We start from the raw sequence: 24,516 nt of genomic DNA, 5'->3' as shown, positions 1-24,516 counted from the left end.
TACACTGCTGAGGGGAGCAGCGGGCGGGTCAGGAGAGGTTTGCTACAACCATGTGGTCTCCTCCGGGGCAGGTGGGAATCGAACTCATGCTGAAGTGGCTTTAGCTTCCCAGTGCTATGCATTAACCTGCTGCGCCACCAGGGAGGGCCCTTTTTAGCTTTATTTTAAGGAGAAGCTTCTACCCTTACTTTTAAAATCAGAATCTAAGTTTTGCTTTTTTATAGATGAGTAGGTAACACATTTCATGATTTTCAGAATTTAAACGGTAAAAGTCAGTGAGACTGCCCCACCTCTAACCACAACCTTCCCTCCCCACCCCCCAGGCTACTTTATTCTCCTTTCTAGAAGTTAGTAATATTGGGTTTTTTTTTGTTCATTTTCCCTATTTTAAAAAAGATTTATTTATTTATGCAAGAACTGGGGTGTAGGCCAGAGGCGCAGGGTGGCGAGGTGAGAGGATTCATCAGAATGGCGATCAAAACAGGCAAATCTGCTGAAATAAGCTGCTGAGGGTAACAGCAGGCAGGTCAGGAGAGGTCTGCTACTCCATGTGGGTCACCCCTCCTGGCTGGCGATTGAACTCATGCTTCAGTGGCTACAGACAGCTTCATAATGCTATGCTTTAACCCCTTGTACCACCAGGCAGGGCCTGAGATAACTTTAAAAGCAGTCGTACTATTAATGAATTCCTTGGTATAATTGGTACCATGTATTATTTCATGTGCCTTTTGATAATTTTTAAAGTTTCACATTTAACCTTCATACCAATCCCATGAAGTGGCTAGAGTTGGTAATATTATCCCTTTATCACCTTGAGGAAATAGTCCCACCACAAAAATTGAATCTTCTCCAAGGCTGCAGAACCAATTCTCAGCAGAGCCAGGACTAGCATCCAAGTTCCTTTGGCTTCCTTCTTCAGTGTGCTGCCTTTGTACTCTGGGTATTTCCTGGTTAGTGATAACTAAGCCTTTTGGAGAACAGCATTGTTATAAAAGTGCTGCTGTGTTGAAACTTGAGAGGCTTAAAACACAATATTTCCAGAGCCACCCGGTCTCAGCAGTGATGTATATTTCTTCCATCCGGCTCTTTTTAGCTTTTTAAAACAAACTGTGTCATGCTTAGAAGACATTTACTAACATTTTATTTTGGTATCAGTGCATTTCCTTATGATTACACAATGTCATTCCAAGAGGAGTGAGCAATCAGACTTAGCCAGCATTGCTGCCTTTTAAAGGTCTGAAGCACTCCAGGTAGTGAAGGCAGTAAGTAACATTGAATACCAGAAGAATTCTATACAAAGTAAAGGAAACATTTCTCTTGTAGAAATGTATTTGGTCATGCGTAGGAAAACTGGGGTCACGTCCTTTCCTTAAAATGCTATTTTAATGCTACTGAGGTTTTGGGAAGGAACTATAAAAACATGCTCAGTCATTTCAAAGCATTGTGCTACCTTGGACATGTAACTTAATTTCTGTAGCCTTCAGTGACCACAGTTTCATTTTAGGTTTCTGTGAGATGGATAGAGCTACATTTAGTGCAATTGTCCTCCCACCCCTGACAGACGATTGATGAATTTGTAATTAACAGTATCAGGTGAAGGGAATAATAGAGTGTAGCTTATGCATTTTCTAGTACAATTTGTCTTTATACTAAATAGCTACTATCATTTTATGAATGGAGTAGAATTATGATTTTTGAGTTAGGGCCATATGGCAATGGAAAGGTCAGGTCTCCAATGGGAGATCTGTGTGTACAGCAGGACACCCACTAGTGAAGGGAGCACAGGGAGTGAGGAAAGACACTCCTCTCTAGAACCCAGGTGTTGAGAGACAGCAAACAGTGAGTGAGTGGGGTTTGTGGTTGCTAGTGCTGAAGTCAGTGTTTGCACTGAGGGAAAGCCAGAAAGAGGAAGCTCTAGCTTCCTTAATTCATGCCACTATTAAGGATCTTGTTGCTTTTTTTTTTTTTTAATCCTCTCTGTTCTTTGTTAGAAATTATTCCTAAAGAGCTTTTTAGCCTTAAGTCAACTGTGCTTTGTAGAGCTTGCTTGAGTTAAAGGAGATCCTGGCTTCTCTTAGGGGTGGCAGTACTCAGCTGGGGACCCTTTTGGGAAAGTGGGTTTTAAAGTGAGTTTTGTCACCATGATTTGTTCAACTACTACCTCTCCCCTCTCTGGACAGTGTCTTCCTAGTGGCAGACTTAGAGGTGCCAAGTTGTATGTTATGAAATGATATACTCTGACCTTCCATATTTTTCTGTGAAAACCAATAGGAAATATCTGGGCCTCAGTTTAAGAATAAAATATGGGTTGGGGGAAGAGTGTAGATTGGAATCTTGGTTAAATGGACTCACACTAAACAGACTATCTTGTAACCGTCCCTCACTTTCATAGTTTTTTTTTTTTTTAAAGATTTATTTTTTATTTATTCATACAGAACTGGGGTACAGGCCAGAGATGCGGAGGGTGAGAGGATTCACCAGAGACAGAGTGGGGAGCAGAACAGGCAGATCGATGAAGTACACTGCTGAGGGGAGCAGCGGGTGGGTCAGGAGAGGTCTGCCGCACCATGTGGTCACCTCCGGGGCAGGCGGGAATCGAACTCAAGTGGAAGTGGCTTTAGCCTCTTAGTGCAGTGCTTTAACCCGCTGCATCACCCAGGAGGTCCTCACTTTCATAGTTTTAAAATGTATCTGGGTACACACAGAATTTGGGGTAAAGGGATATTAACACTAATGCTCTCACTCTCAAATTTTCAGTTTATATGTGTATGGGTGGAGTAGGAGGGAGAAGTATAAGGAATATATGGTGAAATACTGGTGTTCTGGGGATTTCTGTTACTTTCTTTTCATAAATTTTTTTCTGTAAGTATCAAATTATTCCTAAATAAAGTTGAAAGTACATGTCTTGCACAAATCCATTCAAACCCCTGTATTTTACTATTATATATACATAACAAACTGCTATATAGATACACTTAGAGCTATTTAGTTAAGCTTCCATTGTTAGGCATTTGAGCATTTCCATTTACTTCAAACAGTGCTTGTTGGAGATCTTTGAATATGACATATGCTCCTGTATTTGGAATGGAATCTCTACTCTGCTTTGAAACACTTCCATTCCCACATTGGGACTGATTGGAAAGTTCACAGTAAGTCGGCCAATGAGTGCTTGACTCTGAGAACTTAACTTAAAATGAGTTAAATGTTGACTGTTTATTTGCATCGGAGTAAGATAAATACTGCAAATCTATAATAAACTCTAGAAAAATTTCTTCAGTCCTAGTCTAATGTAATAAAAACATTAGAAAAATATTTTTTGGTGATATAAAACATTTGGCTAAATGTTGACTGCTTGAGTAATTATGAAGATCAGAAAGTCTTTTATTGGTCTAAATTTGTAACTTTCGGATCTCATTCTGTGGGACACATTGGGCAAATCTTTTTTGCCCATTGAAATGTACTTCAATGTTTCATTGATTGCCAGCTGTTTTGTTTGGATTCCCAGTCTCATTCTAATAAACAGGATGAGGGAGCTATTTGACCAGTCACTATGTTCTGCTAAACTGATTCATCTTCAACTCCTAATTGTTAGTTCTTCTACCAAGGCATGTGAAAGATCGATACCCATGGAATATAACACTTTTACCCCCAGGGCAAACAGCGTTCATCTCTGTATCTGACATTTGTGGTAAAATGTTTGCTTAGTAAAGTTTGGCCTGATTTTTAGGCATTCTTTAGTGGTTTTGGGAAACAAAGCCAGTAGGTAGGTCTAGTAGTTGACATGCATAATGTCTAGAGACAAGTCCAGTAGGTTTGGCATAGAGTTGCCCTTGATGATTCCTCCTAACTTTTGGACCTAGCTCAAAAGCAACAAGTGGCAAAATTTAAAAAAAAAAAAAAAAAAAAATTTTTCAGGAAGTTGACATGTGACGAAGTGCCATCATCAGAGACATGCACCATGAAAAAGATTGAAAAGCTCAGAGTAGAGCGCCCAAGAATCCAGGACATCTACCTAAAGCTCTGCTGGTCAAGCTCAGTAGGTCTTTGGCCAGCCTGATGACTTCCCCTTCAGTGAAGTTGAAGTTGTGCGGAAAAGATGTTCATGAGTTGAAACAACTAGCTGCCTCTGTTCCTTAATGGGAAGGCAAAATATCCATGGTTCTAGGGGCTGTAATAATGACTGATAATGTCTGGAATAGGAGGTGTTCAAACTGAAGGTGTTTATGCTGCTTAAGGTCGGAAAGGAGAGAGATCTTCACCTTTTACTAGTTGGCCCTGGATGACCCTAGGGACTGCGGCCACCATTCTGTCCTCGCAACTTCTAATAGGCCAGAAGATGCACAGGAAGTCTCCAAAGTCCAGCAGCCCCTCACTGCCCTACCAAGCCCTTGAGTGCTGTGAGGACTGAAATTTGAGCATGCCACAGGTCAACAAATCAGGAATGGCTACATAAATTAAGTTTACATGTTCAAGAAACAGATCCAGGAAGGTCCAATTGAATTTAAATTTTGACGTATCTATTGGATTCAGTCCCAGGGCAGTGTGAATTTTGTACGCTCTTTCCTTTTCCTTTTTCTGTATACTAAACTGGAATAAGGGAAATGTTACATTAATCAAGCCTAGATCAGGAATTAGCAACCAGTGATATATCAAATTACACTCTTAAATTACAAATAAGAGCCAGGAAAATAACCGTTTTTACACCTACTGTCTAGCTGCTAGGCAGGTATTGCACTAAACTGACTGGGAAGATCTGTGCTTTTTACAAGCAGCAGTAGCAGGCAGGGTGTATTTGTATAGGACTTGCGCAGGCACTGGGCTCTTGAACTCACACAGAACAGGAATTGTCATTTCTTTGAAAATGATGAAGTTGTGGGATTTGCTTCATGTCTCCAGTTAAGGAAAGTGATTTGTTTTTTTGTTTTGTTTGTTTTTAAGATTTTATTTGTGCAGACAGAAGTGCGAGAGGTGCAAGGGTGGGGATGAATGAGACCAGAGACAGAGTGGGGAGCAGAGACAGAGTGGGGAACAGAACAGGCTGACAAAATATACTGCTGAGGGAAGCAGCAGGCGGGTCAGGAGAGGTCTGCCACACCATGTGGGTCACCTTCAGGTTGGGGATTGAACTCATGCTGCAGTGGCTTTAGCTTCTTAGTGCTGTGCTTTAGCCTGCTGCACCACCAGGGAGGGCCCATGATTTGTTTTTTAATATGACTTTATCCCTGCTTTTTTTGTGTGTGCGCGTAAAAATGTAAATGTGTATACCAAATGTCCCTAAATGACATTTCCTTAGATACTATCTAGGTGCTGATACTAGCAATGTTTGCCTTCATTTGATAAGCTAGGGATAAGGAAGTGGTATGAAGAGTGAAGCTTTCCTTTAAGACATTGGGTAATCTCTCCCCTTAGTTGGGGTAATAGGTCCATGAGAATATGTGCATATGTGTGCATGTTTATATGAAAATGTAGACTGAACTGTAGGGCTGAGTGTTGCAATAGGAGTTGTTTTACCACGCTGGTGGAAATACGATGGGGGACATAGCAGTCGTGGAGCAGGTTTGCAAGGCAAGACTCTGCTACTTGAGCAAAGTTCTTATGCCATTTATTGACTGCAAACCGGCTAGTAAAAGCTGATCATGCGACAGTGGTATGAGGAATAAAGTCCAGAGGGTGGGATAGGAATTGGGGACAAGGTTTTATGAGAGACAGTGGACATCGTGACTATTCGTCAAGAGCCATTTGCATCAGCAAAGTTTGATGTTATCACAGGCAGAGTTATCCCGAGACCACCATGAAGATAGTCACGTAATCAGGTCAACATTGGCCTTGGTGTTCACCGGCCTACCTGCCTCGTGATATGGACTGGCCTCCGCAGGTAGTCAAGGAATGCTCACTGTGATTTGCAGATAGCAAATAGCTCACAGTTGCCCATGAGTGGCCAGCTAGTAGCCCACTCTTAGGAACCCCACTAGAGTCATTTAACATTAAAATATTTGGCCGATTAGACTGTTACCAAAAACTTAGCCCCTGATCGCGTGGTGGTCTCCATACAGTGGACTTGGCTCACCAGGGTACTTGATGATCACCGTCTTGGTATGCACTTAGTGTGACTCACTTGGACAGATATTGGCTACGAAAAAGCACATGGTGATACTTGTTTTGGCTCTCTCCATTTTTATCTGTTATTCCCCTAGATATACTGATGTACTAATAGTCTTTAATAGACAGTTTTTCTGTTGGAAGCTGTTGCCTTGACCTAAGGATTAGTTTGCTTTTGTCTCCAGTAGCACCTTCCCTACTTCCTGGCATCCCACCCCCTTGTACAACCACACACCCATATTAAAGACAGGTTTAATCTCTCTGGTCTTATTTTCTCCAGAAATGATAAAAGGTGGGATCCTGAGTGATTTTATTAATGAGTGTTGCGTATTAATGCCAGCACCTAAGACCATCAATGGTTGTTTTTGTTTGCATGCTAACCTTTTCATTCTTGCTTTTCACATTCAGCAGACCTACTCCAATGAAGTCCATTGTGTTGAAGAGATTCTGAAGGTGAGCTCATTGTTGCTGTTTCTCACTTCAAGAATATTCAAGTAGGCAGACAAGTATCATTACCTTACTTTAATGAGCCTTTCCCAAACCTCTTTAAAGAGTGACCCCCTACCCCCAAAGCAAAATAAAGCAGACCAGAAAACAAAGGAAGTGCTGGAACATTATTGAGTCCCTAGCAGATTTTACTAGTTAAAAGGAAGCCTACAGACTGTAAGATATTTGGATCAGGGTTTTAAGACTTCTTTCTCAAGTTTTTCTAGTTGTCTGTAAAGACTCAGCTGCGTTACTCATTTCCCAATGAGTAACTGCCTTTATTGATCAGATGCAGGAGGTGCTAGGGGTTCAGAAGTGCTTGATTTCTAACTCTGGGTGTTTTGTCAGTAGCATGTTGGGTGTTTGGCCTCCCCTATAGCAAAACCATGAATTTTTAAGTGATTAAAGGAAAATAGTGTAAATCGTTGGAGGATTATTTTTTGCTCTTGCTTATTGAGGTCATGCCAGGAACATTTGTGCGGCTTCTGCAAATAATATAGCATTGAATCCATTAAGAGAGATAGAGAAAAAGAGAGAGAAATTTGTTCAGTTTTTCTTGCATGAAGATGATAAATTTGTTCAGTTTTTCTTGCATAAAGATGATAAATTCCTTCTAGAATTCAGTTTCAGGGGAAAAAAATTCTTATCAATCAGCATTCTTTCTTTTATCAGAAAAAAATGATAAGAATTGGTAGTTTTCCCATTTTGGGCTTATTTTCCAAGATCTCTAGAGTTAAATTTAATGCTGAATACAGTAATTGTAATATCCAAGCAATTATTTCTCATTTCTTATATATGACTCTTATTAATGTCAGTTTTAATACTTTAATCTTTTATTACATTTCTGATTTTTAGATATATGACACATTTACCTATAAATTTGTATCTCTACTGCTGATTCCCCCTACCTCCCAATGCATGCTTACCCAATTCCTGCCTTTCTCCCTCCCTCCCTTCCTCCCTCTTTCTCTCTCATTCATTACCTTCTCATTTGTGAAACTTTTGACAGAGTAGGTTCTGAGCAAATTCAAAATACTTACATTGTTTTTGTTTTACAGTATGTTGACCTCTGCTTTTGTAGTGAAGATTTTTTGAGAAATACCTCTCAGTAAATATAATTTATCCTTTTTTTTTTTAAAAGAACTGGCAACCAGTAAGATTAATAATAAACAAGTTATCTTGATCAAACTTTGTTTCAGCCTTTTCCTTCTGGTATTTTTTAAATCTTTGGTATGGTGAGTCATAAAATAACAAATTACTTTGTTATAAAATAAGCCTGTAGCATTTTCTCTGGAATTGCAAGATATTTTTTCTATAATTATTTCAGAAGTTAACCTAACATCGTAGTTGTCTTCTTCATACATCAGATTCTTCTCTTGGAGTTTGGTGTGTGTTAATAATACAGTTTGTCAAATCCTTTAATTAGGATGATGATATTAAGAGCATCAACAAGCATTTTAGTTTAAACTCACCCATCCTTCATTCTCATCCAGCCAACATCATTTTAATAATTTGTTTTTTTACTATAACATGGTTAAAGAAAGTAAATGATATTTTCATATAGAAATGACAAAAAGTTGAGCAAATAAAACGATGTCCAGGACTAAGAAGGGACACATGGGCTCCTGTGTAGTGCATACGGAAAGCCTGTTCCCTCCTCTTTTCCCTTTGTGGCCTTGGTTAAATTAGGTGTTTTCCCCAGGCCTCAGTTTCCTCATTAGCAAAAGGAAGGCCGTGGGCTAGCAGATCATTTCGGCTTCACTCTCTTATGTTGATCCAGAAACTTGCTTCAGCCTAGTGGTTGCTGTTCTTATCTGCACCAGCAGTTTGTGGAGATTGCCAGGAATCCTGACACAGTCCTTCTTGGTGAGCGATTGAGGCAGCGGTTTTCCATGATAGTAAAATCTATCATGGAAGAAGTTGTTTGGTTTTGGGGGGAAATACTAAGGGTAGGAATGAAATAGGAGGAAGTGGTGACCTATAACTCCTCTGGGCCGATGGCGAATGAAGATAGCAGCCAGACATCACTAGAAAACTGGACCTGCACATGCGCAAGGTATCTGCCAGTGACCTCCCTCAGTGTTATTTGGAGAGCGCTCAGGTTGTCTACTTGGGGGTGGCATAGCCTGCCTAGACGGTTTGAGGAACTGGTGTATAACTTGTAGACATTACCTCAGTGACAGCTGGTCCAGTGAGGGGAGCTTTACTACTCATTAGTTCATTCGTTTATTCAGCAAATACCCAGTAAGCCTCACATACCTTTTTAGATGCTGGGGGTGAGTGAGGTATGAATAAAACCTCTCTCATGAAGATCATAGTGGGGAAGTTGAATGTATAATAGTGTCAGGTATTGATAAGTGCTGAGTCCTGTGAGACATGTGAATGGAGTATTTGGCAGAGGCAAGACATTCTGCAAACACCTCAGGGCGGGAGTAGGTTGTTGTCTTAGAGGAGCAGAAAAAACTGGACAGTGTGTTTAGAGCGAAGAGAACAAGGTGAGGGTAGAGAGATTTGCAGCCATGGCACTTAGCAGGCCACGACTGAGACAAATGGCAAGGATATGCCCCATTTCTGTGTTAAGTCATTGTTAAGGTAGGGAGCAAATTCAGGGCCTTGTGCTTTTGGGCAGCCTGCTTTACTTATGACCCCAATTCTTCTAAGACCATTAGTCCTTTCAATAAGCTAGAAGTTTAGGGAAGTAAAGTATATAAATTCTTACTGAACTAATGGCAAGCCACTTAGGGCCTGAAAGAGTTTATATACTTTCTAACTGCCTAATTTAATAGCTGGGACAGCCTTAGGCATTGTGAGAGAACAATGGGTATTTTCTGGGAATAATTGGTGACTAAGAGAGATACCATTGGGATTCTAAAGACATTCTTAGAAAACAAGAGGGTGACACTTTCAAAATGCCTTCTCTATTTTTTTTTGTTGTTGTTGTTGAAGTAACATGTCTTAAAACATTATCTAATGCAGTGAACACTTTGCATTATTTGTGACACTTTGAATTATTTATGACATGTTTTTATATTGTAGCATGTAATTGTCCCATGCCTTTTAGTCAACTAAAGACAGCAGGAAACTCTCTTTGGTACATTATTGAAATTCCTTAAAAATGAGACTTGTAGTTAAAAATCATCAAGCTTTTAATTTTGAAAATGCTTTCTGTGTACTATATATCTAAGCATTCTTTGTAAATTAACCAGAGTATATTTTGCAAATTAAGTGGTCTTTTTGAGGACCAGAGTTCAGAGAATTCAGATAACTGAGGCTGACTGGCCGTTGAGGGTCTGGTGTCCACTGTGTGTGTCCACTTCCAGATCTATACGCCTTCCATTGTATTTTAGTACAGAATGTCTGTTTTGTAGTGAATGAAATTAGATGGCCAGGGTAACAGATAAGGGCATGATTTCACCTTAAAGAAAATTTTCTTAAGAAAATTAGTATTAGATTACTTTTCTTGTTACAATGCCAAATCATTTATGTCTATCCTGGGGCTATAGCAGCTCAGAACTACTTGAGAAAGGCAAAGAAGGCGGGCATGGAGGTTTGAGAGTGGAAGAACTTGATAGCACTTTATCTTCAATTACTGCAAGGATCAGATTGCATTTCATGGTGATGAAGAGGTTGCTCATCACTTTGATATGAAGGACATGTTATATTGCATAAAGTGTTGCATGGGGGGGTAATATACCATCATCTGGGATTATCAGCTTCCTGATGAATCACCTATGCATATGTAAACCTGTTTGCATGATGGCTCTGATTTCTGGGGAATTTTCTCTTAGACTGGGAAGGCTCTCACACTGTTTCACTCAGCTTTGGCTTCTTGGGGGAGCTGACTCATCATTTTGGACCTGTTTTCTTATCTGAAAAGAAGGGGTTGGCTCTTCAAAATAGTGTGTGTGCATGGTGCACACTGTACATGTTTGTATTAGACACCTTTAACCTTAAATTCTGTTTTCCACTAGTTTTTTTTTTTTAGCAAAGCAGAAAATAATTAATGAATATATTTTGAATAAAAAAATTCATGTCAAAATAAGTACATTAATTCTGAGTTTTAGAACTGTGGCCTCCAGGAAAATAGTGATTGGATAGAAACTTCATTTCATGGAAAGGGAAGGTAATTTTTTAAGACTCTCTTTTCCAAAATAGTTCTTATATACTAATTGCGTATATCAGGGAAGGGTCAAATCCATTAAAACTCTCCCAAGTGGAACAAGTGGCCTGAATTACTTGTTTGCTTAAGTCAAACAGGAAAGTTCTTCTTCCTTTGAACTTAAATAATTCCAGGAAACGCAGTAAAGAAGCTGAGCAAGAAAGCAAGCAAGCGAGCATTGAGTGTAGACTCAGCTCTCAGTTACATAAGCTCTGATAATACCTATTACTGTTGATGTGTTTACAGTATTCAGAGCATTAAAACCATTTATGTGCTGTGCTCTTGTTTATATTCTTTAAATTCTTTAAACTTTTTTTTTTTAATTCGTACAGAACTGGGGTACAGGCCAGAGATGCGGAGGGTGAGAGGATTCACCAGAGACAGAGCGGGGAGCAGAACAGGCAGATCGATGAAGTACACTGTTGAGGTCTGCCACGCCATGTGGTCACCTCTGGGGCAGGCGGGGATCGAACTCATGAGGAAGTGGCTTTAGCTTCTAGTGCTATGCTTTAACCCACTGTGCCGCCGGGGAGGACCAAATTCTTTAAACTTTTTAAACATAACTTATTAAGAAAGAATACTTTTAAAAAAAAATAAATAACCGAAGATAACTTCATTTATCACCATTCCACATAATATTAAGTTTTAAAAGCTAAGTAGCAAAATTTTCTACTTACAATTGACGTTTTCTTTCCTTTCTAAATCTCTTTCCAGGAAATGACCCATTCATGGCCTCCTCCTTTGACAGCAATACACACGCCTAGTACGGCTGAGCCATCCAAATTTCCTTTCCCCACAAAGGTAATTCCTTGTAAATGTAGCAGCCACTGTACTTAGACCAGTGAAAAGTCTGGTCTCAGGATTGCTGAGGGTCAGATTAAAAAAGTATTACCTGTTGAAGTCTTGTGAGATTAGCTTAAAGTTGCAGTTAGTTTAGCTTCTAAACTGCTTCACAATAGTTTCAAATACTTTATTCTCCAAATTATGTTAATAAGAACATCTTACATTTGTTTAGGATTTTGTAGTCTTTGAAACTTCCCAATATTCTCACTTGAAGGACTTAAAGATAATGACTTTAAGTCACGGAAGGACTTAAAGATAGGATAATGGAGGTACAGGGAAATTAAATTAGCTAAATTGTGTGACTTCCAGTTCACAACTCCAATATCTACGCACTTAACATGTTCTTATGCATCTCAGCATCCCTTACATCTTCTTAAGGTTTGCTATAATCAGTTATTTGTGCAGTTTTAATAACAACGAATCAGCAGCTGACCTGTATATTTTCATTACAGTATTAGTGAAAAATATATTGAAAATGCTACCATTTTCTGTTTTTTTTGGATAACAGTAAGAATGTAGAAATGCCATCTTTGTACTTTTGGATAACACTCAGAATGTAGAAATGCCATCTTAAGATCTATGTTCTGTCCAACCAGGTATGCACATACAATTTTAAGGTAGCTTATTCCTTTCCATGATACTGTTTTCAAGAGATTATATACACCTATGCATACCAGATGCTTTGCATATTTTCTAATGGTTTTTTAATTCATTACCAGTTTATAGTAAAACTAAATATACCTCTTTAACGAAAAAAATCTTTGTGCGGTACCAAAGAAAAAAAATAAACTAAGAAAAAAAAACCAATAAAACCTATTTTGTGTACAAATGGATTCATCAGTGTTTATTAAATTAGCAATAATGTAACTTTAATAGAAAAAATTTCTTTTTCTTTTTAGGAGTCCCAGCACATCATTTCTGCAACTCAAAACCAAAGTAAGTAAATATGTGTAATAGGTGATTGCATTGAAGAACAAAGCAAGTTAAAATTTTAACGAAACTTCCCCAGCAGAGATGTCCTTGTATTGAAAGAACAGGAAAAAGCTGTTCCTTAGGTAGAAGTTTAGATTATTGTAAAAAATAATGAAGATGTTTTTTATAAAGTATTAGATATAATTTGGGAATACCTGACCCATAAGTATTTTGAAAATGACTCTCAAAGCATTATGTAACCTAGGAATTATATATGAGAACAGATTTTTGTGTGGTTCTTCATTTTCAGGCTAAACTAAGGAATTATAAGGAATATAGTACACAGTGTATGGATTTTACTTGTATACAGCAGAATTTGTGTACACATGTGCAGTCTTGTCTCCTCTATAGACTGTGCAGGCTTTCCCATTCCAAGGAGCATTCTTGGAATCAGCAGAGTATCTCGGCATATGGCTCAATTCTGACACTGTCTAGCTGGAGATAAAGGGCTTTGTCTCCCTAGACCACCCTCCATTTCTGACACCAGTTACACGCCCAGGGAATGTCACCTGTGCGTTTGACCAGTCTGCCTCAGATTGTAGATTCCCGCGGCATTGTCCTCAGATTTCTGATGCCAACTATAAGCCCAAGTTCTTACCTGTGTTTCTGACTGGCCGTTGATAATTTAGAGTTCCCAGGACCCTGCCTCAAGTTTGATTAATTTCCCTAGAGCAGATCACAAAGCTCAGGAAACCCATTTTCGCAATAGATCATGAGTGTATTACAAAGGCTATAATTCAAGAACCACTGGATGGAGGTAGCAGGGTATAGGGGAAAGGCACAGAGCTCCCTGCCCTCTCCATGCATACCATCCTCCCCAGTTGCCATGTGTCCACCAACCTGGAAACTCTCTGTAGTCACTTTTGGTGGGTTTTTGTTTTTTGGTTTTTTTCCTTGAAGATTTATTTATTCATACAGAACAGGGGTACAGGACAGAGGCGCAGGTGAGAGGATTCACCAGAGACAGGGTGGGGAGCAGAACAGGCAGATTGACGAAGTCCACTGCTGAGGGGAGCAGCGGGCGGGTCAGGAAAGGTCTGTGGTCACCTCTGGTGATGGGGGTGGAACTCATGCTGAAATGGCTTTAATTTCTTAGTGTGGTGCTTTAACCCGCTGCACCACCAGGAAGGGCCCCCCTTTTGGTTTTTTTAATGGAAGGTTCATTACATAGGAAGTTCCAACCCCCTCATCACATGGCTAGTTCTCTGAGCCCTCATCCTTATGCGCTTCCCAGTCACGTAACAAGGGACACCTTTGACATTCTCAACACGGGAAATACCATGGCTTTGGTGCACTGGTAACAGAACACATATGTATGAGAAATATATTTTGGTCATTACCTAAAAGTAACCAGAGCCTTGAGGTGTCTAGAATCAAGATGGCCAATTGGAGTCTGAGTGGTCAGAAGCATAGCTTAGACCCCTCTTCATTTGTAGGGCTGGTTCTAGCTATCTATCCAGAAAGGGAAGAAATTTTAAAATAATCACATGTAAACTGCTGCCACCATGAGGATAAATGATTAACTGCAAAGATTCTAGGACATTTGTGGGAAAGTGTCCATAGTTCCACTGCACTTGGAGTTCTGCCTCAGGTCTCTATTACTCGTGCCTAGACTAGTAAATGAAGCAGCTTCCCAGCCGGTTTGTTGCCTGTATTTGTAATAGTTTTTGCTCCTTCTAGGTCACATAACAGGCAGCATCACAGGATTAATCTTAATGAGGAATCCCTGTGTCATGTCCCTGTTTAAACCTTTAGTCGCCTCATTGCCTAACAAGTAGACATGACTTCCTGTGCTGGCATTCAGAGCCCTCTAAAGCCTGGCTTGTGTATCTTTCATGCTGCCTGTCACAGATTCTGCATCCTGACTAGTCTCCCAGTTGGCGCCATGTGACCTCCTTTCACCCCATGCCATCCTACACATTGTGTCCTCCTCCATCTGAAGGCCTTCTCGCCCTCCTGCCAGCCGTCATTCTATTGAAATAGTACCCATCCTTTGTCACACATTCTTATGTGACACATTCTTTTTGTTCTTTCCTAATTTGCCTTTAGTCGTGAGCAGCACAGTGACCATCCTTTAGATTCCTGGGATAGTTAGTGTATTTGCTTGGTTTATGTGCTTACCTCTCATGCGCTAAGGTTTGTGTGCCTGTTTCATGTGTTCAGTCAGTTGTAAGCTCATTGAGAATAGGACCAAAGGCCGTGGACATCTTGGTATCTTCTAGATAGTCTGTAAGCAACTGTGAATAGATGCATGGGGGAGGTGCTGAATGATGGAAGAACAGGTAGACCAGAGCAAGGGACCAAAGACAGAAGCTGTAAACAGTACACTGTGGCAAGTTGTATGTGCGCACATGTGTGTGTGTGTTTGTGGTTGTGGTTGACCCAGGTGTGAGTCATGGAAGCAGCCCTGCCATAGTGCTTTGTGTAAGTGTGAGAGGCACCCACTAACAGGAAAGAGTAGGGTGTGCTGCAGCTGTTTTCACTCTGTTACAGCTTCATCAATTCTGAAAAAGCACTAGAAGTAACATGAATGGTATTCTATATCATGGTGTGATTTCCACCAAGTGTGCAGTTTCTTGGTATTTAAGTATCAAAAGGAATTGATGCCCTCATGAATGCATGTCCCTGTACTGCTCTGATCCCTTTTTCTCTACCCCACAGAGCATGATACATCTTCAAAAACCCACCCTAATTCTCAGCAAGGAACATCGTAAGTAAAATGCTATTGCTTTATTAGAAAGTTATAATTTTTTTTTAAAAGATTTATTTATTTGTGCACACAGAACTGGGGTACAGGCCCGAGGCTCACGGGCAGCGAGAGGCTTCACCAGAGACAGAGTGGGGAGCAGAACAGGCAGATCGAGGAAGTACACTGCTGAGGGGAGCAGCGGGCGGGCCAGGAGATCCATGTGGATCTCCTCCGGGGCAGGCGGGGATCGAACTCATGTGGAAGCGGCTTTAGCTTCTTAGTGCTCTGCTTTTACCTGCTGCACCACCAGGGAGGGCCAGAAAGTTATAATTTAATGTGATTCCCGATGTAAATTTGTTGATTAGCTTCTTTTTTCCTGCTTTCAAGTAGTCACCTTAACATATCACCATACTATAAAGGAAAGAAATATGGACCACAGTTTATACTTGGATTAAGTTCTCCTGAAGGTTGAGCTACCACAGGAGAGCATACTAAGGGGCTTTCTCAGAAGCAAGTACTTGAACCACTATGTGCCTTTCTTACTCTGTTTAACAGTGGGAAAAATAGAATGTTTTGAGTATAAATTTCAGTCCCAAATAACTTTAGAATTTGGAAACAAATTGGGGGGAAGTTGCACAATGTAAGGTTTTCTGCTTCTTTTCAGCCTGTAATAAAGAATGAGTTCAATTGCATAGCTATTTTTCATTCATCATTCATTTCACCCAGTTCATCATTTCTTGATGCTGTTGAACTAATATTTCTTCCCTTTCATACAGCTAGATGTGTTTAGGGAATCAGTGAGGAGGTCTTTCTATAATTTAGTATCTGGTCAATTAATAAGACTGAGTTGCTATTTTCAGGTTTTAGCCTAGCTTTCTTCTACTTTCCAGGCATAATAATAGTCCCTATGTTTTAGGAGCAGAGTGCTCTCAGTTGAGTATTTTAAAAATTTGCATAGTTTAATCAAATAAGATACTTTATCTCTTTGTCCTGATTGAATATGGGGTGGATTTGATCACCAGCAATCACTCTTCCCAAGTGCCAACTCTTTGATGCAGTTTTTTTTTTTTAAGATTTTTATTTATTTATTCATATAGAACTGGGGTACAGGCCAGAGATGCAAAGGGTGAGAAGATTCACCAGAGACAGAGCGGGGAGCGGAACAGGCAATTCGACGAAGTATACTGCTGAGGGGAGCAGCAGGCGGGTCAGGAGAGGTCTGCCACGCCTTGTGGGGCTGGCGGGAATCGAACTCATGCGGAAGTGGCTTAAGCTTCTTAGTGCTGTGCTCTAACCTGCTGTGCCACAAGGGAGGGCCCAGATGCAGTTTGTTTTTATTTCTCCATACACAGCAAGAAAAAAAGAATAATATGATAGGATCTTTTCAAAAAGGTAGATTGGTTATAGTTTGAAAGATGGACCTTGCATGTGTAATAAAAATAATTTTACATGTAGTACTAGGAGATGGGGAGTTTTTTCTAGCAAAGGACAATAAAAACAAAAAACCCAATGTCAGTTATCCCTTCCCTCTTTTAATTTTGCATTTTGCTTCCATTTCCCTTTCCAATTTTGAAAAAAGGTTTTTCTGACTCCTGAATTCTGAAAGTTTAGGCTCACTGACTTAGGTAATATTTAAAGGAGGGAGTTTGGTGAGCCTTTTAATGTTCTCGTAGAGAACACAACCAAGAATTCTGTGGAAGCTCTGTAACCTCTCCATGTTTTACCACCTTGAACTTCTTCGTGATGGTGGGTAATAAACTCCTTTGGAACACAAAGGCCCTGGTCTTTGCCTTTGGGGGCAAGGTGAGAAGGGGGGATGCTACTTGTGTTCCACTTTGCTACACAAGCTGGACAAGAGTGTTCCGAGGAGCGCGTGGAGGCCAGTGCCATCTAAAGAAGAAAGCAGCTGTGTCCCTGGGACTCTGGGTTGAGGAAGGAAAGTTAGGTCTGGTCTAGTCCTGAGAAGCGCTTTGGATGGATTGGGCCAAAGCCACACCTTCCCAGTCCAGTTACCATCGGCTTTCATTCAGGCCATATATAAAATTGCGTGAGAGAAGGGTATGTGATCACAACGCATGTGGGAAGTGATGAAAGTATAGTGTGGTGGAGGTAAAGAGGAAAGGGAAGACTGACAGGAGAGAGTAGTACTAAAGATTTTGTGTTTAACTAGAGTTATAGTGGGGTTGAGTGGGGCAGTAGTGTTGAAAAGTGCTGAAATAAAATGTCCCTCTGGGAAGAAGCAATCAGTTTTTATAAGCTCACTTTGAGGGGCGATTGGATAAAAGCAGTATCGTGGTTAATTTGTATAGTGCAGCCATTGTTTCAGATTTAGCATGGCAAACCTCTGTGCTCACAGGTTAATATGATCTGGTGTCAGCATCAGGGTTCTCTGGCATGCAGTTAAAGTAATTGAGTGGCACTTGAGTGCTAAGGAAGTAGTCTAATGTACTTTGAATGTCAGGAAAGAATGTTAATTATGAGGTCATTTGTTCTTTGATTTTAAAAATTAATCAAGGTCGTAATGCTTTTCTTAATAGATTTATTAGTACTCACACATCTTTAGAAAAATGGAATAGTACATAAGCAAAGGAAAATAGGGGCCCACCATTAGAGAATCAGCTTTTAATGAGACTGCATTAACTTTTACATCTGTCCATACTTGGGGCAAAGGGTAACCATGTGTTAGAAGGTGTGAAAGGAATATATGCTCAGTCATTACTTTTAATCTCTGTAGTTGAAGGTCTAGTTATTTCTCAAATGATAAATTTCTTCTGAAAGTTCCACAGGTCAGTGCTTAGTGAAGATGACATGCTATTTTATCCTAAGTTTTGGGTAGGAAACTGTTGGTTTAAGGCATTTTGGCTTCGAATCTCTTTCCTTTCCAAGGCTATATTTGCTGAGATCTCAGGGCAAAGTATTTCCTTTTTGTATACAATTTTTAGGTCTTTTATTTAGCTGTGAACAGTTCCATTTCTGAGCAGCCCAGTGCAGGTTAGTGATATCAGTGCTTTTGTCAGCTTCTCAAAGGGAACATTACAGTAATACATAGTAATAATTTAGAAATTATAAGACAGTGGATAACGTATCAATGAGTCTAAATTCCTACTCCCTTTCCTTCCTGGTGGGAAATGGCCTAGTCATGAATAAAAGGTGCCTTCCTTTATTTTTCTTTTCTTGATTTGCCTCTGACATTGTCCATATTTATTTAGAAAACTGAAGAAAGTGACAGGAATTAACCATTATAGCAATTTTAATTTTTTTTATTATGAAAGTTTCTTTTGAAATGACAGAAATAGCTGGATGTGAAGACTAGGCTTGAGATCACCCTGGAGTTTGATGGGACAAAATTAATAAAGCCTAGGAAAAATCTGGCCTTTGAAATGATCCTGAGTTACCAACTTGTACTTTTAAACATTATTGACTTATAAATAAGTTGGCAAATAGCTATGCCAAGTCCATTCTTTCAAATTACTGTAATATAGACACATCACATGAGGACATATGTAAGCTGAAATATCCTACAACTAAGTCTGAAGAAGCAGTTTATTTGTACTATTAAAATCATACTTGTTAATTAAAATTATATTAAGCCTAAGGAAATTCCTTTCCCTTTGAAGACATTTGTTTTTGTCTTTTTACTTGTCATTAAATATTTTTAAAGATATTTATTTTTGTCGTGCCACTTATACTGGGATCTGTCTTGTTTTGGGGAGAGAAGTTGGAGGTATAAAAGAATCAGTAATAGTGGGTTGTTTTTTTTTTAAAGGTGAATTACTGTTAAATATGCTATAGAGAAAGTCAGATTTTGTAGGTTAAATTATGTGAACATGTTTTAACATGAGCCCATTGTTCCAGTGGCAGCTCTAATTTAAAGTCCCTTTGTTGATAAATACTATGGAAAGGAGTGGTAGAAATCACTTAGACATATTTTGTCAGTGAGCTCAGACCTTTATCCCTTATTCACAGTTCGTCAGCTCTCATGAAAACAAAGAACAAACATTTGTCTTGGTCAGATATGCATTGGTAGATCTACATTTATACCTCAATGTCATAGAATGTAAATGGAGATCTTATTAGTAATAATTCTCAGTAGTAAATACCCGGCTTTACTGAAAATGTTAAACTTTTATTTTTACTCCCAACTTACCTGATAAAGTGATTGAGAGTATGGAGTCATTGCTAGTCATAATTATTTTAGTGGTCTAGATATATTGGGAGCCGTCTTGTTCTCAGGAGAAACATTGGAGGTGTGAGATAAAAGAATCAGTAATAGAGTTTTTTTTTTTAATAAGGTGAATTAATGTTAAATATGCTATAGAGAAGTTCAGAATTTGTAAGATTGAAGTGAAAGCTACATAAGGAATTATTCTATGCAATGTTAGTAACTTCTGCTTATTTCAAAATTACAGAATTATAGGACACATTAAACCAGTATTTAGAAAATAATGAAACTCCGAAAGATGGAGTCACCTCTTTTCCTCATCTGTACTACGCTCTGTCTAGTTCATGGAAGATTTGTCTCTTAGTACAGTCAACTTAACTATTCGATTTAGAGCTTTAGTAGACAATCTTCTAGATTACTTGGCAGGCAGTTTCAACTCAACATTGTATACTAATGCATGCCAGCAATTTTCATAATAGTGAAGGAATATTCTGACAAAGCCACAAAATGAAGTATACTTTAAGCACAAAAGTATTGCCAAATGCAGAACTGTCCTCTTTCAAGTACTCACTTTGGGGCTTTGCTTTCTGATGATACAAGCGTGATTTGTGCTACTTTGAGAATACTCTTTTATATATTACCATACTTAAGGCATGAGGCTAGAGGTCAAAAAAAAAAAAAGAAAGAAAAGAATAAAAATTTTGTCAAGTGCCTGCTGTATAAAAAAATGAATGCTAAATTAGATTTAGTTTATGTTCTACAAAAAGAAAAAACATTATTATTACTACTCTTTAACATACTTTTGACCCCAATTATAGAAATATTTTCTGGGCTTGGCTTCAGGTGACTGGGAGATTGTTCCAAAATGACCTCTATTCATGCATTCAGTGTATATTATTGAACACATACTGTGTGTTTGGTGCTGTTTTAAATACTTGGGCCCACTGTAACCAATAAAAAAAAATCTTTTCTTTCATATCTTGTAACCAAATGCCAGTGACATATCACATGGTCATGTGATAGTGACAAACTTAGAGTGTAGTTGGGTTTCTTTGTTATTGTTGGTTTTGTTTTGTTTTGATGGTGGTGATACTTCTGGGATGGAGGTCAAGAAAGGTCTTGCAGAGGAGCTGACTTGGGATCTGGAGCCTGAATGAAGAGAGGAAGGCAGGACTTTTGCCACCTTTAAGGGGCTTGATAGATTATGCTGCAGTGCTGCAGGCTCTGAAACATTTGAAAACATCAGGAAATAATTCTTTTTGGAAGTGACTACTTTGAAGCAATTATTTGCATAATTGAAACAAGGTCCAGTAAGGCAAGTCTTCTTTTTTTTTTCCTTAAAGATTTATTTATTTATGCATATAGAACTGGGGTAGAAGCCAGAGGTGCAGAGGCATGTGCGCGGGATCTCTCTCTGACTCACTCTGTCTCTCTCTCTCTGTCCCTCTCTTTTCCCACCCCCCAGATCTCCAACACCCTCTCCCTCCAGCCTCCCTTCTTTTTCAACTACATCCACCGTTTTCCCTGTCATCCTCCTTTCTGGCCACCTTGGCCTCCTTGCCAGTTTCTTTGCTTCAGCTTCTCTTCCTGAGTTTCTGCACGGCCCACTCTGCTTTCCAGTTCTCCCTCAGACGCCACCTCTGCAGGCCTGAAGTCTCACCTTTGTTTGTCAACAACCCACACCTACTTTCTCTTTCCCACTCAATAGGTTTACATGTCACAAGAACAGGGACTTCTTCCACTTGAAGTTGTATCCCTAGGGTCTAGAGAGCAGGGTTGGAATATTATAAATACTAATACTAAATGCAGGAGGGCAAAACAGACATATAAGCTTCATTACCTAAAGCAATATTTAAGAGACATGAACTTTATCATCATTTTCCTAGTTTGTGTTTCTATATTCCAGTGTGTCACTCTTGTCTAGTATCTTATCACACTTACTGGTTTAATTTTTTTGTCATTACTTCAGAATTACCTTCTTTTATATAGTCTTGTGATTTTTCTCATTTACTTACTTAATTGACCTCAAGTCAATTGACCTCAGTTTATTCATGAATTTTAATTTTTTACAACTCTGCAACAATTTTCACTTTATTACCCATGAACTTGTTTGTTACAGTAAATCGTGTACTCAGTCAGTTTCCCTGTGTTTGTAGTCCCCCATGATTTTGAATTCCACCAACTACTGCCACCATTTGGAGAGTTCCCTTTCTGTGTTGTCACAACTGTTTAATACTTGCTTTTACTTTTTTTCATGTTTTCATTTATTGTGTGTGGAATCCTCTTCCAAATTTCTAATTTATCATCAACTGCAAAGCACTTGTTGTCTGTATTTCTACCATGTGTCATAAAAGACTCAAAGCCCGATTGGGTTGAATCTTGGCCTCTTCCCCTTTCTTTTTACTCCGTCACCTATTCTGTCCCTCACTCAATTTTTAAGTTTGTGATTGTGCGCGTTTACACACCCTCACATGTTCAGTAGCATTTTCTGCGAAGTATTACATTACTCACCATTCTAAGGACACCTGACACCAGGGTTGTGATTTATAAATTGCAAACAACTCTTAGGAGTGTGTCTCTACTTTTTTTTTCTTCCCCAAATGAAATGTATGGCCTGGTCATAGGAAATGTTAATTCTAGAAATTAGTTTATTAAAATAAAGTGTGGTTTTGGAATTGAAATGTTAGGGAACCAGTGGTAGTGGAAGCTTTAGGTCAGCCCTGTGCTTAGGAGCAGAACAGGAAAGACAGTTTCTGTTGTGTGTCTTTACACAGAAACAGTCAGCCTGGAGTCCCTAGGGCATGCCTGCGGGCACAGGCTGGTGTCCAATGAGCTTCACAGAACAGCTCTATGAAGAATGACTTCCTACAAGGGGTTTGAGGGTTGTTTGCAACCTTTAAGTAAAATGTTTACTTTACTAATAATGTAAAATGTGGTTAAACCTACATGGTAGTTCTAAAAGTTAACCTGAACATTTGGCTGCTTTTAAATAGGACTAAGGTAGGCCATATGGTGACTTATACTTTGAAATAACTGCTTGGCCTTGGAGTTTGAAAATAAAATTTGACGTGTTTCAAAAATATGTATAAGGTTTAAAGTTTATTTATTTTCCTAAGATCCATTTATATTCCTAAAAAAGAGTACATTCATTTTGTTCCAGCAGCATAGTTACTGGTTTTTTTTAATAATATAATAGTTTATTTTTACATCATTTTGTACATTTTTTTTTTCATCTCAATTGTAATCCCCATGGGTTTCCCATCACCGAGTCACCCGTGTGCTATCACCATAGTCCCGTGTACTTCCCCTCCCCCGTTACTGTTTTTTAATCACTTGTTTTATTTTAATTCAGCCTTTCAGTAGAGCTTGAATTTTTATTTATAGGTTTTCCTCTACTCACTGTGTCCGCCTTTGCCAGAGTAAGGGGTTCCTATCAGATGAAATGTCTTTTGCATCCTGCCTCCAGTAGATACCAGCTTCATGACCTCGGTGCCCTTCTGAGTCATTTTCTTTAAAGCGGGAGGTATGGTCAAAGCCAGCCTCTGATGTGGTTGAGTGAAGATCATGCCTGTGCTGTTCTGGTTTTAAGTGGGCATAGTTGGGTGGTACTATTACTTGGGAGAGAGGGTGGGTGCTATTTAGCCAGCTTTTTTGGTTCTTGCCATGTTCCAGGTATATGAAAGTGAAAAAGATTCCAGTCAAATAGGAAGGGGCATTTCATTTGGCCCTCATGTCTTGACCTAGGTCTTATTGGGACAAATGAGATGGGATTTCAGAGAGTGAATCTCCTTTAGTGGCTGCAGAGGGGCTTACCCATGTACACTATAGTTAATTTTGTCACTCTTCACATTCAAGGACTGGTTCCTCATACATATTATGTGAAATATTATGTGTAGTATATTTTAAAAATGTGCTTGGCCTCAAATACAATTGTATATGGGACGAGTGTGGGGTTTTAGTAGCTAATTTCTTTAAAAAGCTTTTCTTATCTCTGAAAAATAAAACCTTTACCTATCTTCATCCTCAGGGTAATTTTTAGCTATATAGATTCCTTTAAAAAAAATCAAACAGCATTCATGATTAATTTTCTATATGAACAAGTTAGGTCTTTGAGTAAATTTTTTTTCTTGCTAGAGTTATAATACATGTCTACTATAAAAAAAAAACTTTCTCTTTTCCTTACTAATATCCATGCTGGTTTTTATTGAGCTACCCATCTCTGGTGAGATAATAAACCATGATTTCTGAGAGATTCTCTGGTCATTGTTAGCTGGCTTGGCAGCAGGTATAGACAGTATACTGCTGATTCTTGTGTCAGGCTATTCCTATAAATTTTGATTAAATGAAATATCATGTGTAAAAAGAGGGGTTTTTACATGCCATATTAGGATAGATGTTGCTTGACTATGTTAGCTTATCATTGCTTTTGGAGTTAATGTTTCTGTGTAGATGTGTTTAGCAATTTACTTTCAGTGGTCACTCTTAGTTCTTTAAGTCCTGAATAAGTTTTGTGTCTGCAGGCTTATTTTGTTATTGTTTATTGAATACTTAGAAGGGGATAATTTCAGAATTTTTCACAACATTTTATGGTCCCTTTTATTCCTTAGAAATATACTTTAGGAGAATATAATCTTGGATCCCATGCATTCTGTAGGTACGCAAAGTTACAAGCCACTTAATCCCTCTGCTTGTGACAGGAAGTGTAGTTGGATTACGTGATCATTGATATTTCTGGAAATTAAAGCAAATCAGTTTTATACAAAACAAACCCAATACCTAAGAATCAAATAGGTCCATTTATTGTAGTTTTATTGTTGTTGGTTCATATTGTATACTTAGCTAGACTTTTTTTCTAGTTTCATTGTACCTTACATTTATTCCAAAGATATATCTTTTTATTTTTTGCTTGTGTGTATCCCAGCAAAGCCACTATTTAGCAGTAAACCTGTTGAGTGAGTTTTTCTTATACACCATTATGACTGCTAACTGCCATCTCCTATAATCTAAAGACCGTTTAGTAGCCTTGTTAAAAATAGGAATTTAGTTTCTATTAGATAAATACTTAGCAAGATCTACATTATAAGTAGCTAACAGATTTTTTTTTTT

At 38.9% G+C, this 24,516-nt stretch overlaps 1 protein-coding gene across 3 annotated transcripts in view; it reads left to right on the top strand.

The window, feature by feature from the left end:
* The window catches only part of AFF1 (AF4/FMR2 family, member 1), a 183,608-nt gene that overhangs the window by 128,167 nt on the left and 30,925 nt on the right, over positions 1-24,516 (top strand). For all 3 annotated transcript variants that reach the window (XM_012724178.1, XM_012724177.1, XM_012724179.1), the window contains 4 exons: positions 6,508-6,552; positions 11,459-11,545; positions 12,487-12,523; positions 15,221-15,269. In XM_012724178.1, coding sequence (XP_012579632.1) covers positions 6,508-6,552; positions 11,459-11,545; positions 12,487-12,523; positions 15,221-15,269 — 218 coding nt within the window. The remainder of the gene's footprint in view (positions 1-6,507; positions 6,553-11,458; positions 11,546-12,486; positions 12,524-15,220; positions 15,270-24,516) is intronic.

Source organism: Condylura cristata, unplaced genomic scaffold, assembly GCF_000260355.1.
Source record: "Condylura cristata isolate star-nosed mole 26May11 unplaced genomic scaffold, ConCri1.0 scaffold00012, whole genome shotgun sequence".
Classification (NCBI taxonomy): domain Eukaryota; kingdom Metazoa; phylum Chordata; class Mammalia; order Eulipotyphla; family Talpidae; genus Condylura; species Condylura cristata.
The sequence above is the reverse complement of the archived record's forward strand: the minus strand, read 5'-3'. Positions and strand labels throughout refer to the sequence as shown.